Here is a 15,961-nt window from a genome sequence, read left to right on the forward strand (position 1 = left end):
GCCAGGTAGAGCTCAGTGCATACATTGCTGTCTTGCGTGTGTCTCTTCCCTCTTCTTTTGTTTGTGAATGTGTTGTGTTTCTCATGAGCCTTACTGTGTTAAACTTGGGTGATCAAAATGCTGCTTCATAGTAATTGTATTCTATGATAGCATTTTTTAAAAGTTGATTTGGGGGTTGTGTTCTACATTGATGACTTGGCTTGTAAACAGTACAAGCTTTTGGTTGAAGGGAGGAGCTTTCTCTCTTACCTAATGTTCGTGTGCGATAAAAAATGTGCTTACAAGCTGAAAGGATGTGCACAGACTGTCAGCCTTGAATCGGTGGTGTGGGTGGTTCTTGGCAAAGCGTGTGAGTCTGAAGCTGGTGAGGAAATTTTTAACCATGGTGTCACAAACTTGATGTGTTAGCAACAGATGTCATTTTCCTAAGCCTCTGCTCTCTTAGGTAGCACAGCATGCAGGCAGTGTTCACAATCTGCATGCAAGACACACGGTGGTTGATGGCATGAAATCATGTCTTTTAATACACACTGGCTAGAAGAGCACCTTGGTGTCACATTGTGAAGCTTTGGCTTTGAGGCTTAATTACACCAAGACGATGGAGCTCGTGTTGTGCATGGGAAGTTTGTTTGAGGAATGTCAATGAATTGAAAGTCAGAGCAACCATTCTGTTAAAACAATACTTAGCTCTTGCCCCATGTGGTTTTATTTGAGAGTGGAATGCTGATGTGAGTGAAGTGAAATAGGAGAATTCTGTGCTTTCCATCCTTTTTGTTTCATCTTTCCATATGTGCTGAAAAATAAAATTCAGAAGGGGCGTAAACTCCACTGCACTGATAGGAACTATTTCCAATTAGTAAGATAAAATGTGACTGCTCTGCTAGTGCACAAAGCCTTCATCTGAATTGAAGTCTCTTGGGGATGAGGGCTGTGTAATGAACTAGGGACACTTAAGCCTGAAATGTTGAAGAAGGTGGTAGTTCCAGAAAAATTAAGGGGGGAGTAACATAAAAAAAATTGCATTGATAGCAGTTCAACTTAAGAAGGAGAGAGGAGTGTGTCAGGCCTTGCTGGCTCACTCTTATGGTCTGTCGGTATTGGAGCATCACCAGCATGCCTGAACAAAGAAACAACTCGCACTGGTCCCTCAGCTTTTTGGTGAGGTATAGATTTATTGGCATCTGAAGCGGGGAGGGAAAAACCAACAAAAGCACCAAAAGCTGTGGCTTTGGATGAGTCAGCATTTCCATTTGACATGATCATCCAGAGATTTTTGTAACTCATCCAAAAAAACCCCAAAGAAAAAACAGCAACCTGGGTCTCAGCCTGAAATTCATTTGCTTTGCAGAAACAAGAGGTTTTGAGTTATTCAAGTGCAAATTTTTCTTGAAGAATATTGTATGTAAAGCCTTTTTTTTGCATTTGTTTATCTCCAAAACAGGTTCATTTTTTAAAATGAAAACTTGAGCCTTCGGTCCCTCCTGTGGACAAATAGCCTTACACAAGGTCTTGTTTCATTTTAGAAAAATGAATTGCTGCGCCGGTGGGGTAGTATTTGATTGCTTTAAAAGTTCCTGTCAGTGTTTTATTTTTGGTTTTGATTTTGTTTGTGGACTTGCTGTGCCTTTTGCCCGGCCGTATTTAGTCTGCATACTAAATGTTAGTCTACCCAAACACTTTGTGCACTTAGCTTTTATTCCTTTTTTTTTTCCTTTCTCTTTTTTCTTTCCTTTTTTTTTTTTCTTTTCTTTTTTTTTTTTTCTTTTGCTTTCACCCAAATGTATTTTAGACCGAGACAGACTTTGCTCCGATGGGCCGGATTTTAGTCCGTGCACTAAATTTTAGTCCGCAGACTAAAAATAATCCGCGGATTATTTACTAAATTGATTCCCTCACTGAGAACTACAGAGACTTTAAACTCCTGCTGAGACGTACGTGCAAGGGGCTTCACGGCTCACAAGTCCCACTGTCTGTCCATCCTCCCGCCCCTTCCCACCACGGAGCATCAGCCCAGCATTGCCTTGGCGTCGGTGCCCCGTGGCAGGGAAGTGCTGGCGTAGCCATTGCCGTGGGAGGCAGCTGCTCGTGTAGTTCTCGGTGGGTGAATTGGGCAGCTTTCCCAGGGGAACTTTGCTGAATGGGAAGAGCTAAAAGACCATAGAGGGCTTTGCTTTTATTTCTTAGGGTGTTATTCAAAAGGGAGGCGGGAGGGGACAAAATTGAGGAGAAAAAAATTTCTTAAGTAACGGGTGCGACGGGTATGAGGGGGAATAAACCCACAGTAGAGAGAAATTTAGTCCATACCCGCACTCCTGAGGTGGTACGTCCAGTTCCTGAAGAATCCTAAAGAGATAATGCCAGCAAACAAAATCCAGTGGAGGGGGAAGTCAATCCAAAATGGAGAATAATCCGCGGCGGCCTGAGGTACTCGTAGTGCACACAAATTAAAAAGATCCAAATTTAAAGTATAGATCTCAGATTTTTACCTCGTCTTCAGCACAAATTACAAATTGCTAGGGATTTGGGGTTTTTTGAGAAAAACCCAAAACCGTCCAAAAGTTTACATTGTGTGTCTGGGACAGATTTCCAAGTGGGATGCATCTTTGGAGACATACTAATCTGGCCACTTGGTTCTGTGGACATTTATATCCAGGACCAAGGACTGAAAATTCCTTATTATGGCAATTTCAATTACCCTTTTAGTTCAAGTTAGAGTTTTGATTTCAATTTTTTTTATTTTTTTAGTAAATGCACTGGCATTGGAACATAAATTTCATATAGAAATGTTTCTATACTATGCCTCACCATTGCACAATCGATTTTTTGGCATACACTGTGGTGAAGTTGGACTTGCTGCTATGGAGACTGATGTTTAAAGTTTCTAATTGTATAAACATTTACTATGTCCCCCACACCATGGATTTCTTATAATATTGGCTATATTTTTCCTTGCTGGACTATTCTCTTTTGGATTGACTCCCCCTGTTTGGATTATTTCACTGCATTATCATCTTTAGGACTCGTCAGGAACAGGACATTTCACCTCAGGAGTACGGGTATGTACTTAAATATTTTTTCAAATTACTAGGCCTAGCCTTGAAAAAAAAGGAGACAAATGCTAGAAGTGGAATAATTGAGTTTAAGCTACATCATTTAGCCAGGCAAATGTAACGCAAGCTGATAGAGATGAGATGAGATGGGCACACACCCGTAACTTGCTTCATGTTAGTCACCACTTGTTGCAGGGGAAGGCTATGTGAGCCCTCCTAATGTATATTTTTCCCCTCCTTCCTGGTTTGAAGCAGTTAGGGCAGACTTTGGGAACTGCCTACCCCAAATGATTAATTCCAGATCCAAAAGCAGGCTGAGTAGTTGGGTTTAGGAAACATGTTAGGGTTTCAAGGACTTGAAAATGAAGAGTTTGGGTGGACAAGCAAGTACTCCTTTTACATATGTCAGATTTGTGACTGTCTGCCTACTAATTTTCTCAATATAAGGGCTTGTCATCTTTGCCTTAAGGAAATAAAATTGTTTTCTTTTTAAAATCTCTATAGTGGCTTATATGTGAGCTGTACTGAGGAGAAAAACACAGTTAAGAGTGAAGTACTAAAGTTTCAAGCTGTGATAAATCAAGCTTGTTAAAATATTACTGTGAAGGTGCATGAGGGAGACCTCAGTAATTTTACCTCTCGTTAAATACAGAACAACTTCACTTCTGTGGGTTTACCTCAAGACATACACATTTGTGCTTCTTACCGTGTGGAGGTGGGGGGAAGCCAGAAGGCTTTTTTTTTTTTTTTTAACTGGAGACAGTCTTGGATTTTGTTCTGGTCAGGCTGTGACTTGGGAGTAATAATTGCATCCTCTGTGTGCTGTGGTCACAAGCTCTGCAGGCTGCAGGCACAAAGCAGCTTCTGCTCCCTTTTCAGTAGCACAGTGGTCAGTACAGGCTCTCTGCCAGCAGTGTTAAGCTAAAGCCTTTCTTTTTGTCATCATAGGCCTCGTGTGAAAACTTTTGCAGTTTGTTTTGCAATAACCTGGTACTAGGAATAAAGTCAGGTCTTCCTGTACATGGCTCCCTGACTTTGCTAGTCAGGATTCCTTGCCACTGTTAGCACAGGACACACTGCAGCAAACCCAGTGCTGCTGGCCCAGCTGGCTACCAGGGGCAGGAAATTTCAGCCCCTGCAGAACTTGGCTTTTGTGTTTGATTCTCATTCAAGAGAGCATATATGCCTGGTTTAAAACCTCCTAAAGAAGTGCCTGTGCAAGTTTTTCATCTGTGATTAACTAGCATGTCACGCACTGATTTTTTTTTTTTTTCCTTTCTTTCTCTCCTTGGTGCTGTGTGGCTTGAGTTCACACTGCACTGGTGCAAAGGCATTTTGCATTATCTCAATTTTTACCAAAAAATGCTAGCATCAGATCTTAACACTTGTGCCCACCCTACTCCCTTTACCTTAGACTGCATTTTACCTGCAGCATAGCAAGAGACAAGTGCTTGAGGAGGCCATCCAGGTCATGTACATGATTAACTCCTATTTTGCTTATAATGGATTGAGAAAGGAGTATAAGAGAGTGTGGTTAGCAGTGGGTAGAACCATTCTTAGAGGCTGAAAACAAAGCGGCAGTGTAGAACTGCTTATTGTAATCACTCAAAGTGATTTTCACTCAAAGTGAAAATCTGTTAGACTAAAATAGTTGGTTTTCTTAACACAATTTTCAGATGTCCTTATAAATACCAAATGTGCAGGAATTATCCCTATAAACTTACGGGAGTAGTTTGCCAGAATAAGGTCACAGAAGGAGTAACTTGCAAATTGGAGCTAGACATTTCCTGCACCCCACCCGTGCTTTCCTTGTTGTTCTCCAAAGCTGAACAGCAGCCTCCATAGCAACAGTCTGACCTGCCTGCCTGCAAAAGTCCATGTTAGAAAGACTTCCTTCGCTAGCCAGAAAAACCCCAACCCAAAACCGTAGCGGGGCTGTATTATAATTTTACATTCAGTGAATCCTGCTCATTTTGAACCTTCTTCCCCACCTTCACTCCACCCCATATGCATGGCTGGTAGCACCTGTGTGTGTTTGTCATGATTTTTTGAATGAGTTTCCCCTTCATTCTCAAAGTTGTTTTTCTGAGTGCGCTCTCATGAAGTCTCTTGCTGGCATTGCACCTTCACTCTAGTGCAAGGCGTTGCAATTAACCCTTTCTCAACCCCAGGAATGGATTTTCCCACACTTACTGCAGGACTTTGATTAGCACAAACCGCAAGTTTGTTCCAGCTTGCTGGGCAATGAGAGGTTTAATTGCTCTGACTTGCTTCTGGTCAACAAAGAGACGAGACCCAGCCAGACAACGTGTTTCTCCTTGCTTGTTCTCTCGTTGTCCCTGCAGGTCTTCCGGCCCCGCACTCCCCCCGAAGCGATTGCGCTGTGCAGCCGCCTGCTGGAGTACACCCCCACGGCCCGCCTGACTCCCCTGGAGGCCTGCGCGCACTCGTTCTTCGATGAACTACGGGACCCAAACGTCAAGCTACCCAACGGGCGAGATAAACCTGCACTCTTCAATTTCACCACTCAAGGTAGCCTGAGAGCCTTGAAGGATCCCTTCTGTAGGAGGAAGTGGTGGGATAAATGTTGGTAGTAGTGCAGATGTTACTCCCTTGGAAGTAAAAAATCTCTGACTGGTACTAAGTTTATTAAGTAATCGGATAACCAGCTGTACTTTTCAAAAGAGGAGGAAAGGGTCTTGAAGTTACAGAATTTTCAGAGTCTTGGTTCTTCCAATTCAGTTTCGCTGAGGTCCTGAGGGTGGTCGTTACTGGATTGCATCAGGAAGGATTACATGCTTATAGCATGTGTCTGCAGAGTATGAATATGAATAGCTCAGACTCTGCAGCTGGGCTGATGGCTTTGTGTGAAATATCCAGTCAGTGGAGCATGCAGGTTAGAATATAATTTGGAGATGGACCTGCTTCTTCATACCTGAAACACCATAGCCAAGTAGTAATGCATATTAGGTTTGGCAGGGAGGTTGCTGCCCATTTTAACTCTGGATGCAAGATAAATACAGATGCTTTACTGTCCAGATTTTACATGCTGTACAGTTCATCTGGCATTACACTGACTCAGTCATTTAGAAACTGTAAAAATAAATGTACAACTAACTTTCTTATTTGAAGCCAGGCTGGTATCGGATTTTAAAACCATTCATCTATTTTTTTCTACAGAAGTCAGAAATGTAAAACTGATACCCCCCAGAATAGTTTTGCCTGCCAAGACAGAACATGTGAGAAGTATGGCATACAAATATGCTTGTAATTAATTTTGGAGCACTTTTTCTGTTGTTTTTTTTTAAGTGATTAGCTGCCAACTCTCACCCTTTGAGCAAGAATAGTTCTGTATGCATTTTCTGTTGAAAGTTTAAAAAACACCTTTTGGCCCATTTAGCATCAATGTCATTTTTCAAACTCTTTAGTGCATGCCATGCCCTTCTGCCAAAATGTGAAACAACTCTCTCCTTCCACTTGTGGAGCCTTTTTATTAAAAAAAAAAAAAGGCATTTATGAAGCATAAACACATTAAAGTGGTCAAGTAAATAGCTTGTGCTTCCAGGTCACTGTCCTCTGTACTGATTTCTACATCTGTTGTTAGAAATTTAGTAGTTATGTTACAAGTGCTACCTTGTAGTCATGGATTACCTTTTGTTTTGCCCTTCTAAGGCCATCTTCAGCAGCTAAAATACTTTCAATCTCACTATCTTAAATACAGCTTTACCCCTGTTCTTTTTGAAAGTATTGATTAATTGTTTCATGATGACATTAAGATTGAACTTACCTACTACACAAAAACAAAGTTTTTAAAAAGAGTTGGAAAGCTCTATAGCTCTCAATTCAAAATGGTTTTTCTTAGGGGAAAAACAGATATCTGTATTGGGAGTGTGTCCCTGGTTCCCCTCAGATAGTGTAGAAGCTGCTGGATAAGCTACCCTAATGCTCAAGCAAGTTTAAAGCTCCTCTTTTGCCATCCTACGGAGCTCATGTGCCCTCCCTCACAAAGCAATTCCTGGGAATGGTAAGAGAAAACAGTTCCTGTGGAGCAATTTCCTTAAGATAAAAAAAGCAAATTTCTGTCATCTATGGGTGCTGGTTTTACCATCTGTAAGGGAAAGGCAGGACACAGGCTGATCATTAATACATTTCCAAACAAGCTTTGTTACAGGTGACCAGTCAAACTCAAAAAAAACCCAAATCAGAGTTATTACTGAATACTTCAGTACATTGCTTTGCACAGTGATTGGAAGAACTTTGTAGTTAATAAATGTACAGCAGTCCTGACTATGAACTCAAGATATACAAGAAGCTTTTGCTCCTTCTGTTACTACTGTTCAGTCCTTGTTCTCTGGTCTTTACTGTGCAAGGTTCCATCAACTTGGCTGCTCTAGAGCAGAAATCCCAACTGGGAAACAGATTGTTACATGGATAATGAGTCGCGTTAAGTCATCTGTGGTAATTTAAAAAGTAATGAAAGACAATTTTGTTTTAAATAGCATTTGTTTTCAACAGGCAATATTAAGTTCTAGAAGTGTTTGATTTGGCTGTATCCAGTTGCCTGAAACCCATGAAGTAGGAGGTGACTGCAGAGGGCTTGAAGGCAAAACTGTTAGAAATGACAAGATAAATCTGACCATTAAGGCATTGGACTGATTTTCAAAAAGAAATTAAACATCATACCAAATCTGCTGACCTGAGCACTGATGCTACTCAGATAGAGTCTAGAAAAAGAGCAGTGAGGGTACATGGAAGATCAAGATCATGGTCTTTGGCAGCCAGCTGTGGTTGTGGGGCTTGTGGGTGTTTATCTTAGAGATTAGATCTGTTGAAGAGACCATTGTCATTTGTAATGTCTTGCCTGTAAGTTTCTCCTAATTTGTTTAAATTAGCATTATATGCTAATTGGGTTTTGAAAAAGTTATTTTGGCTAAGGAAGTATCTCTATCAGCCACAGAGCTGCAATTCAGTTAGGCTTTTAGATCTGCAAGATAAAAAGCATTTTTTCTCTTAGAAGCCACATTTTCAAATAGTCTGTGAAATGACTGCCATTTCCTAAACTACTTGTAACATATCAGCAATTGTGCTGCATCACAAAAGTTAATGTCACTCCATGTTGGCCACTGAAGACTGTAAAATTATTTCAGTGATTCAGCACTTAGGAGTGGTTATCATGGTTCTCAAAGATAAATCACTTTTTTATTGTAGGGGGAGTGCTTTGGGATTTTTGTTTGTTTATATTTTTAAGCACCCTACCCTGTGACCCTTATTTATTTTTTTTATTTAGAGAGATATATATGTATGTGTTTATGTGTATATATAATGGAAAGGTTGTTGTTGTGACCAAAAAAAAAACATGGTAGAAGAATAATTTTTCTAGGGAATTCTTGGAGTGTTGATATATCAAGTAAAATAATACTGAAAAAAAACACTGTGCTGTTTCCCAATACCAGGCATTTTCTTGTGTTTGGGGAATGAAGGTGATCTGGTCTTCTAGTAAAACTGGACATTTTCATTCCTGCTCCTTCTTGGAGATCTTAAGTGACTGCAAATGGTATGATTTGATCAGCAGAAAGCCAGAGATGTTCTCCCAGGTGATGTGGATGGGAGTTGGGTCTCATAAATGAATTGCGATAGCTGCTCTGTTCACATCATGATATTGGAAACTTCTGTGTGGGTTGCCTTGGCCACAATAGCTTCTTGCAGCTGTACTGGTTGTAATTAACCCAGCCTTGAGTTGCACATTTGGTTTCCATAACCAGGCTACAGTTGAACACCCTGCCCAAATACTGTGGAGGAAATCACTAAGGACAAACATTCTCAGTATTTTGTGGACTGCAGATAATCACAGGTCAAGCTTTCTCCTCAGTATTGCCATGTTTCATCCTTAGAGATGGAATAGGCGCAAAAATACATTATAGCAAAAATTCAAACAAGTTCTCAAGCAAAGCTGCTATTAATCTTCAACCAAAAGAGTCCACTTTGTTTATATCTCCTCTGAATTGGCCTGCTCCTCTTAAGTTCAAGACATTAAGAGTATGCTGAATTAAAGAAACTTCATATCAAGAAAGATAATGTGAGGTTTGAGAAGGGAACAGGATCAGTCTTCTACTCTTCATGAAAGCTCCTTAAGGTAGCTTCAGAGAAATGGTTGCACTTGCATTAAACACAACAAAAAGTGATTATTATTGCCATAATACAAAAAGAGGTGTTCTGACAACATAAGATGAAGGAGGAATGAGAAGGGGGTCAAAGTGCCCTTGCAAGGGTGGTGTTCTGTCTGATCACCTGGTTCTTGGGCTACAGCAGCACTGACAGTCTGTAGCTGCACCTCGAGGCATTGTGCAGCACCAGAAGGTAGCAAGTGTCATGGGGCTTCCTTGTTTTAGTTCTGCTTTTGTTTGGATCACAGCCCCATATTGTTTTGAGTGATGAGTAGAAAATAATGCAGAGGTGATAGAAATTTTCAATGGAGCAGTGTAAAGAGTAGGTTCCCAGTAATAGCAGATTTGGAAAAAAACACTAAGGGAGCAACATTTTCTAGCACAAAGCAGCTAATACCCATGGTAGTATTGAAGTATAGGTTTATAACTGGTGTTCCACTTTGACATGTAAGGATTCATGTTTCTTCAGTTTATTTTTCCATTTAAAATGGAAATTCACAAATTCTTCATAACATTATGAATATATGAATTCTGAATTACTTCTGCATGAATTGAGGATTTTGTATTTGTACAAGTGCTGTGAGTACTGAGGCTTTCTAAAAGGACTGGCTAGGTCTGCTTAGACCTGAATGCAGAGATAGAGTAGATAGGTTGCAGGTAGTGTAGCAACCTGCTTGCATTCATAAGAGCTGAAATACCATCTTAAAATGTGTAGTAATAAGAAGCTTGTAATCAGGGGAGTCTTCTGCCTCTTGCCCTCCCAGCAGTAATGAAACTTAATGTAACAGCAGAGAAAAAAAAAATCATCAAGTGGAATGCTGCTCTCTGTAGGCCCCGAGTTTAAAGCTAGCATTAAAAAATAGCAATAGCCTCTTAAAAATGAGCCCAAATAATTTGAGACTTTCCAAAAGCGCCTTACTGAACCTATGCCACGATTTGGCCGGGCTTCTGTACAGCCTGTGCTATCTGGAGGTCTTGCGTAAAAAGCTGTCTGTTCTCCTGTTCTCAGCTCTCCTCCAGATGACCTCCTGGAGCTCCAAAAGTCATCAGTCTCCTTCCGTGAGGTGACTGTTCACATCCTTTTTACCGGATGTTGCTTTCTCAGGAGACAGCCAGTCACTCCTGTTTCTGAAACAAACAGGACCTGTCTTGTCTCGGCTCAGTCCCACCTTCTGTGAGGCACTAGATTCTCTTGAAAGGGTGCCAGAAAATTGTCATTTGTTGGCAATGTGTTGCCCTTAATCCTCCCACAGTCGTGGCTGTAAGATGCCTATTTCTCATTCTGATACACACTGAAGCTATATTAGATTTGGAGCCTAAAAGACATGACTATTTTTTCCCTGGTTAATGTCTTCGGACAGATTGCATCATTTTGTTGTCCATTTAAATTGCCCAGCTGACCAATTCCCTTTGCCTTTCCCTGTCCTTTTAAAGGATACGTTACCTCTTCTTGGCCTTGCTCAAGGAGACTGCTGTGAGAGATTGGTCTTGGGTTCCTGGGTCCTTGAGAAAAAATGATGCTTGAGTGAGCCAAAGAACTAATCCCTGAAGCTCTTGGAGCAACTGTTGCAGCTGCTTGCTTGCTGAACCAGTGCCCAAAGCAGCACCACTGTTATCAGCCTTCTCCCTGGGACTGATTGCAGGTGGGCTTGTGAAGAAGGGAATCCTTCTCCAGTGCTCAGAAGGAAACAGCATTATCAGGCCATTGACAAGGTACAGGCTTGGCTGGTTCTTTGCTCACTCCCAAGCCACTGTCTTTCTCTAGGAAATTACTCCTTTGCACCACTATCTGTAGTTTTGGCAGTCTTGCTCTGGAGACTGCCTTGCTAAATATCGCTGTGGTTTCCTCTTGCTGGTTGGCAAAGAAGAAAATGTAACGTGAGCTTGGGCTGTAAGGGCACGTGTTTGACCTGAGGTGCCGTTACAGGGGGAAACCCTAGGAGCTGATCCTGCATGTGGAGCACTTTGTGGATGATGAGCTAACTGTTTGTTCCACCTCCCCTCCAGAACTGTCAAGTAACCCATCTCTGGCTTCGGTCCTCATCCCTGCTCATGCCCGGAACCAAGCAGCTGCTTCAACCCCTACAAATGCTACAGCGGCCTCAGGTGAGAAAGTGCAACTGCCTGCCTCCCTCCCTCCTCATCCTCCCTCCCGCTGCCCAGGCACCTTCCCTCTGCCGAGGCCCACAAGCCACCTCAGCCCACAAAGTGAACTGGGAGGAAGAGATTGGTTTAGTATCACCTGAACCTTGGTCTTGGTAGGTGGTCATTTGTGTGCTAGCTGTGGTCACCAGGCCAAATCTCAACCCAAGCCACTCAAACTTGTATTTGATTGCTTAATTTGTTGGTCCTTCTCACAATCAGTTTGCACCTAATTTCTGTGCTCTGAGCCATCCTGAAATTAACTCTGAGTTGGTGAATGAGTTGTGATGCCTAGAAAGAAAAGAAGCAGCTAGCTCAGAGCATGTGGCCTCCGTGTAGTGTGGATGAAGAGGATTTTTCCCTGAGGGCATTGGCATCTAAAAGTCTAGTTAGGGAGTTCAGTCAGCATGCTCACTGCCTCATCTTTGTAGTTGCAGTTGCTTCCTGCTGAGTTTGCTTGTGTCATCTTCAGGCACAAGGCAGATATTTTTGGGTTTTGGCCAGCACGGAGTGAATTTTTTGTTTGCCTCCTGCTCTCTCTGGTTTCTGTCAGAAACCTTTTAAAAGCTCACTGTTGGCCTTTAGCCACTCCATATTGTATTCTGTTTCCAGTGAAAGTTTTAACACCTGGTAATACCAGTTGGGAGACTCCCAAAGAAACTCCCAGGTGCTGCAGGATGTGGCAGAGGTGATTCAGTACATGGCATTCTTCCTCTGAGTCAGCCCTGATTCAGCACACCAGAGGCTTTCTCGGGGCTTGGGCAACCAAAGGCAAGTCCTGCCTGCACATCAGCCCCAGCCCACAAGGGCTGTCAGCCCTTTTGCAGTGCAGGACACTTCCTTAGCGGAGGATAGCTGATGAGGAGAAGGCCTGCTTCAAAAGCTGCTCTTGAAATGTGCGGGAAAGCATTTGCTGGTTGGTGTGCTGGACAGTTACCTGATATTAGATGCACTTGGTCCAGCCAGTGCTGTACAGAGAGAATTTTCATACTCTGGGACAGATGCAGCCAGGTTTGAAAGATGAGATTTCTCTCTGAAATTGCAGTAGCAGTGGATTAAAGGCACAACTTGTAACATTTATGTACTCTGAATTTAGGAGAAAGCAAAACTGCTATTTTCAAATTTACTGTTTGTTTCATACACTTGGCAGTATTTTGCAAATAGTCATGTTCTCTGTTTGCCTCTTATGTGCATCTGTTGCTCAACAAGAAGTGAGAAAACAGATAAAGTAGTAAAAGTGATTTAAAAGTATAAAATACAAACGTGGAAAATTATTTTAAGCCTTTCTGAAAAATATTGTTTCACCTAATATCTCTTCCATGCCTTTTAAGGAGTTCTTTCCACCAAGACCCAACTCTTGAGGAATTAATGGGGTTAAGAAATCTGTTTTCATTCAGCTTCCACTCAGCCCTTTTCAAGGGCTTGTATAGGGAGAAAATGCATTAGTCCAAGTCCTAAATGGGAAGTACTAAAAAAAAGCACAAAGCTAAAAAACCCCAACCCATCCCATAGTATTGATGTCAACATTTTTAAAGCTTCTGTTTGCAAGCACTGCACTGAGTTGGGATATGTCCTCCTATTTGTGGTTAAAAACCAAAAATAATATCCTTGCTGATTAGAAAGAAATTGTGAAATTAAGTTTAGTGTTGCACAGCTCTGGCTTTCAACAGTTGGTTATTTCTTACTGACATGGGTTTCTCACAGCAGGTGGTGGGAATTTCATCAGAGTTATGATGTTTAGCATTAGGTCCTGTTGAGGTTCTTTTAATCTGTTTTGCTTTGCATGCTGATGCCACGCTTACAAAGAGATTTTCATACAAGGAGTCCCTTCTTTCTCTCTACCCCCTGCACCTCCCAGAGCAGTAAATGTTAAGTTCCTCAGTAACTGCTAAAGCAGTGTGGGAACAAGTCTCCCAACTAACCCAGGGCATCCCGATAGGCCAGGAGACTTCTCTGCAAAATGTTTGTGTGAGTAAGCAGTACAGGTTCAGAAACAGCTTTTCTGAGTGACGATGATGCAGCAAAATGTAGCTCTCAAAGCAATAAAGGGAAGAGCAAATATATCTGTAATTTGCATTACTAGTGCATAACGTGTGCCTCTCTCTGGCAAGCACTGTTAAACAGCCACATTTATTGTGAATTTCCTCTTCTCTTGAGGCCAAGCTGTACTTGCTCTAGTAATGGAACCTGGCTTTGCAGTGGGAGTGTGTAGCCTTGCTGCTCTGGGATTAGTAAATTCTCCTAAACATTTATGAGAAGCACTCTGACATAGTGGCATGTCTAAAGCAAAGTGCAGGGAAAAAAAGATGAGATTTATTGGCCCCAGCTTGAAATGATGCGCTAGCTTTCTGTGAATTATGCTGGCCATTGATGAAAAATGCCAGTGCAGTTGTATTCCCAGGGATGGCTAGAGGAGGAAGAGGATGCTCTCATAACTGTGCAGCCACAGCATCTGAGGGGAGCCTGCAGACCAAGCTGAATGCAATGCATATCTGCTTGTGTGACTCTCTTTTTCTTCTGGATCAGCTAGCAGTAGTAGCTACCTCTCTGTTAGTCAGCATTAAGATGGGAAGAGCATAATTGCCATCTGCAGGGAAGTTGTGCCAGCAGGGATTCTGGGGTCATCGTCTTGGGCATCCCGCTGTGTTGATCCCATGTAATCCCAAATGCAATGGTGTGACTGAACTTTCAGCAACAAAACAGATTAGAGCTGGTGTTACCTGCCAGTGTCTCATAGTTGAAAAACACCACAGTGCTCCATGAAATAAGATTTAGTGCATTTGTGGTATTCACATTGAAGGAATTTTGAAAAACTTGAATTCCTTAACCAGGAGAAGATGGGCAAGCAATTCTCTCAGAGCTCTACAAGCTCAGAACAGGGATGAATCCATGACAAGAGAAGTAAAACTTGCACATTTTACCAGGTTTACTCAGAGTCTGGACTTCTACATCCATAGGCAGGCACAATATAAAAGCCAGGCTATCCTCCTCCTTCCACTTGTCTCCTCAGTTGTCCTGTGAGGATTCCCAGGCTGGTGGTGGCTTTGTTCTTGTATCTTGGCAGATGAGCAGCACAGCCTGTCAGCATCACAAATGCACCCAGCTAATGCTGTCAGCAGTGCTAATGGGCTTTCTCAGTCTGAGCTGGCGTCTCTGTCGCTCTCTGAACTGTAGCCCTGTCTTTCCCTTTCAGGAGGTTTTTAAGGAGTGTCACGTACCCTCCAAGAAAGCTGAGGCACTCCTTAGAGGGAAAAGCTGAATTGGAAGAAGTTCTCTATAATGATGAGAGAAGTTTTTGCCCTCTATTTGAAAGAACTTTTGGAAGCAGCTAGCACTTAATGACACTTCTTTGCCTGCACAGGCGGAGGGGTCAGGCAGGGGTCCAGGACAAAGAGGCTGCCCTGACCTTGAGCTGGGTACTCATCTGTCCTGTGCCACAAAGCTGCATGCTAGCTCCTAGCTGTGCTCCCCAGCAGGGCTTTGCTGTCCTCTGTCAGCATTGCTGAGGGCCTAGATTTCCTTCTCTTAGGCCCAAATACAGATTTTTCACGATGAGAAATGAATGTCCAGAGAATCTCATACTCCATTTGTGCTCTTTTTCTGGTGCTTCAGCAAAGCGATGCTGGAATAAGTGCCCCTTTGTTCCTCATGGCCTGTTGAAGCAGAGTCAACAAATGAGCTGAAATGTTAAAATACTGCATTTTCTTGCAGGCTAGGAGCCAGGGCAGCCTTGAGCTCGCTCTGCACTCCGTCTCAGCCTGGGGGGACTTCTGTATATATGTATATATTGTTGTAAGAAGCCCCAAGAAAATGTTCTTGGCCTGCATCACCTGATTTATTTTAACATGTGGCATATATATTTCTCAGGAACTCCCCTGTTACAGTGATGACAGAAAAGGAGCATATGTTACATGAAATAGTTCCATCCTCTCCTCTTTTTTTTTTATCTCTATGTAGTAGCAATGTAATGATAACAATTTCAGCTTCTACTGTCTTCGGGAAATTGAGATCAAAAGACATGTTTCATTTCAGCAAATGAAATACGAGCACTTTTTGTAGACATACAGAGAAATCCTCTGCCAACAGTCCAGACTCCAGCTGGACTGCTTGCATCAGGCACTGCCAGCAGATGTTGCATTACCTGCAGTTTATCCATACTTGAAAATTGATCTAGAACAGGCATAGTGAGAGTTTAAAGTGTAGAAACTATTATCTGGCTAGCTGGGTCACTTCTGTTTTCTGTGGTCATTTTTGGTCTGCATGCATGTGGGATTTGGGAACTGCTCCTTCAGGGAAATTCTCCATGTAGGAGGGCGTCTCTCTCCTGCAAGACCAGCTTCCCACGTAACAGTGGTACTGTCGGGATGCTGCCTTGGTGCTTTAATTGCCTGAGGGTTTTTTTTTGTCATGGTGGTCATTCCTTTGTAAAGGAAGGGATGCAATCAATTTGGGGTGAGATGAAAGGGAATCAGAAACTCCCAGGGCAGTCATCTGGCATCCTCTGCCCACAGGACGATTTGTCTTTCTTCCCACACATTCCTTGCAGCATTTCCTTTTCAAATAGCCATCACCCTCTCTTCCCACTTGTCAGTTGTGTTTCTGGAT

General features: G+C 42.3%; 1 protein-coding gene across 2 annotated transcripts in view; it reads left to right on the forward strand.

Moving 5' to 3' along the window:
- Positions 1-15,961, forward strand: part of GSK3B (glycogen synthase kinase 3 beta) — a 150,419-nt gene that overhangs the window by 126,306 nt on the left and 8,152 nt on the right. The window contains exons 9-11 of one of the 2 annotated variants that reach the window (XM_054654881.2): positions 3,018-3,056; positions 5,396-5,582; positions 11,222-11,320. In XM_054654881.2, the coding sequence (XP_054510856.1) occupies positions 3,018-3,056; positions 5,396-5,582; positions 11,222-11,320 (325 nt within the window). The remainder of the gene's footprint in view (positions 1-3,017; positions 3,057-5,395; positions 5,583-11,221; positions 11,321-15,961) is intronic. The other variant, XM_054654883.2, reaches the window with a different exon arrangement.

The sequence above is a fragment of the Agelaius phoeniceus genome, chromosome 2 (genome assembly GCF_051311805.1).
Source record: "Agelaius phoeniceus isolate bAgePho1 chromosome 2, bAgePho1.hap1, whole genome shotgun sequence".
In the NCBI taxonomy this organism is placed as follows: domain Eukaryota; kingdom Metazoa; phylum Chordata; class Aves; order Passeriformes; family Icteridae; genus Agelaius; species Agelaius phoeniceus.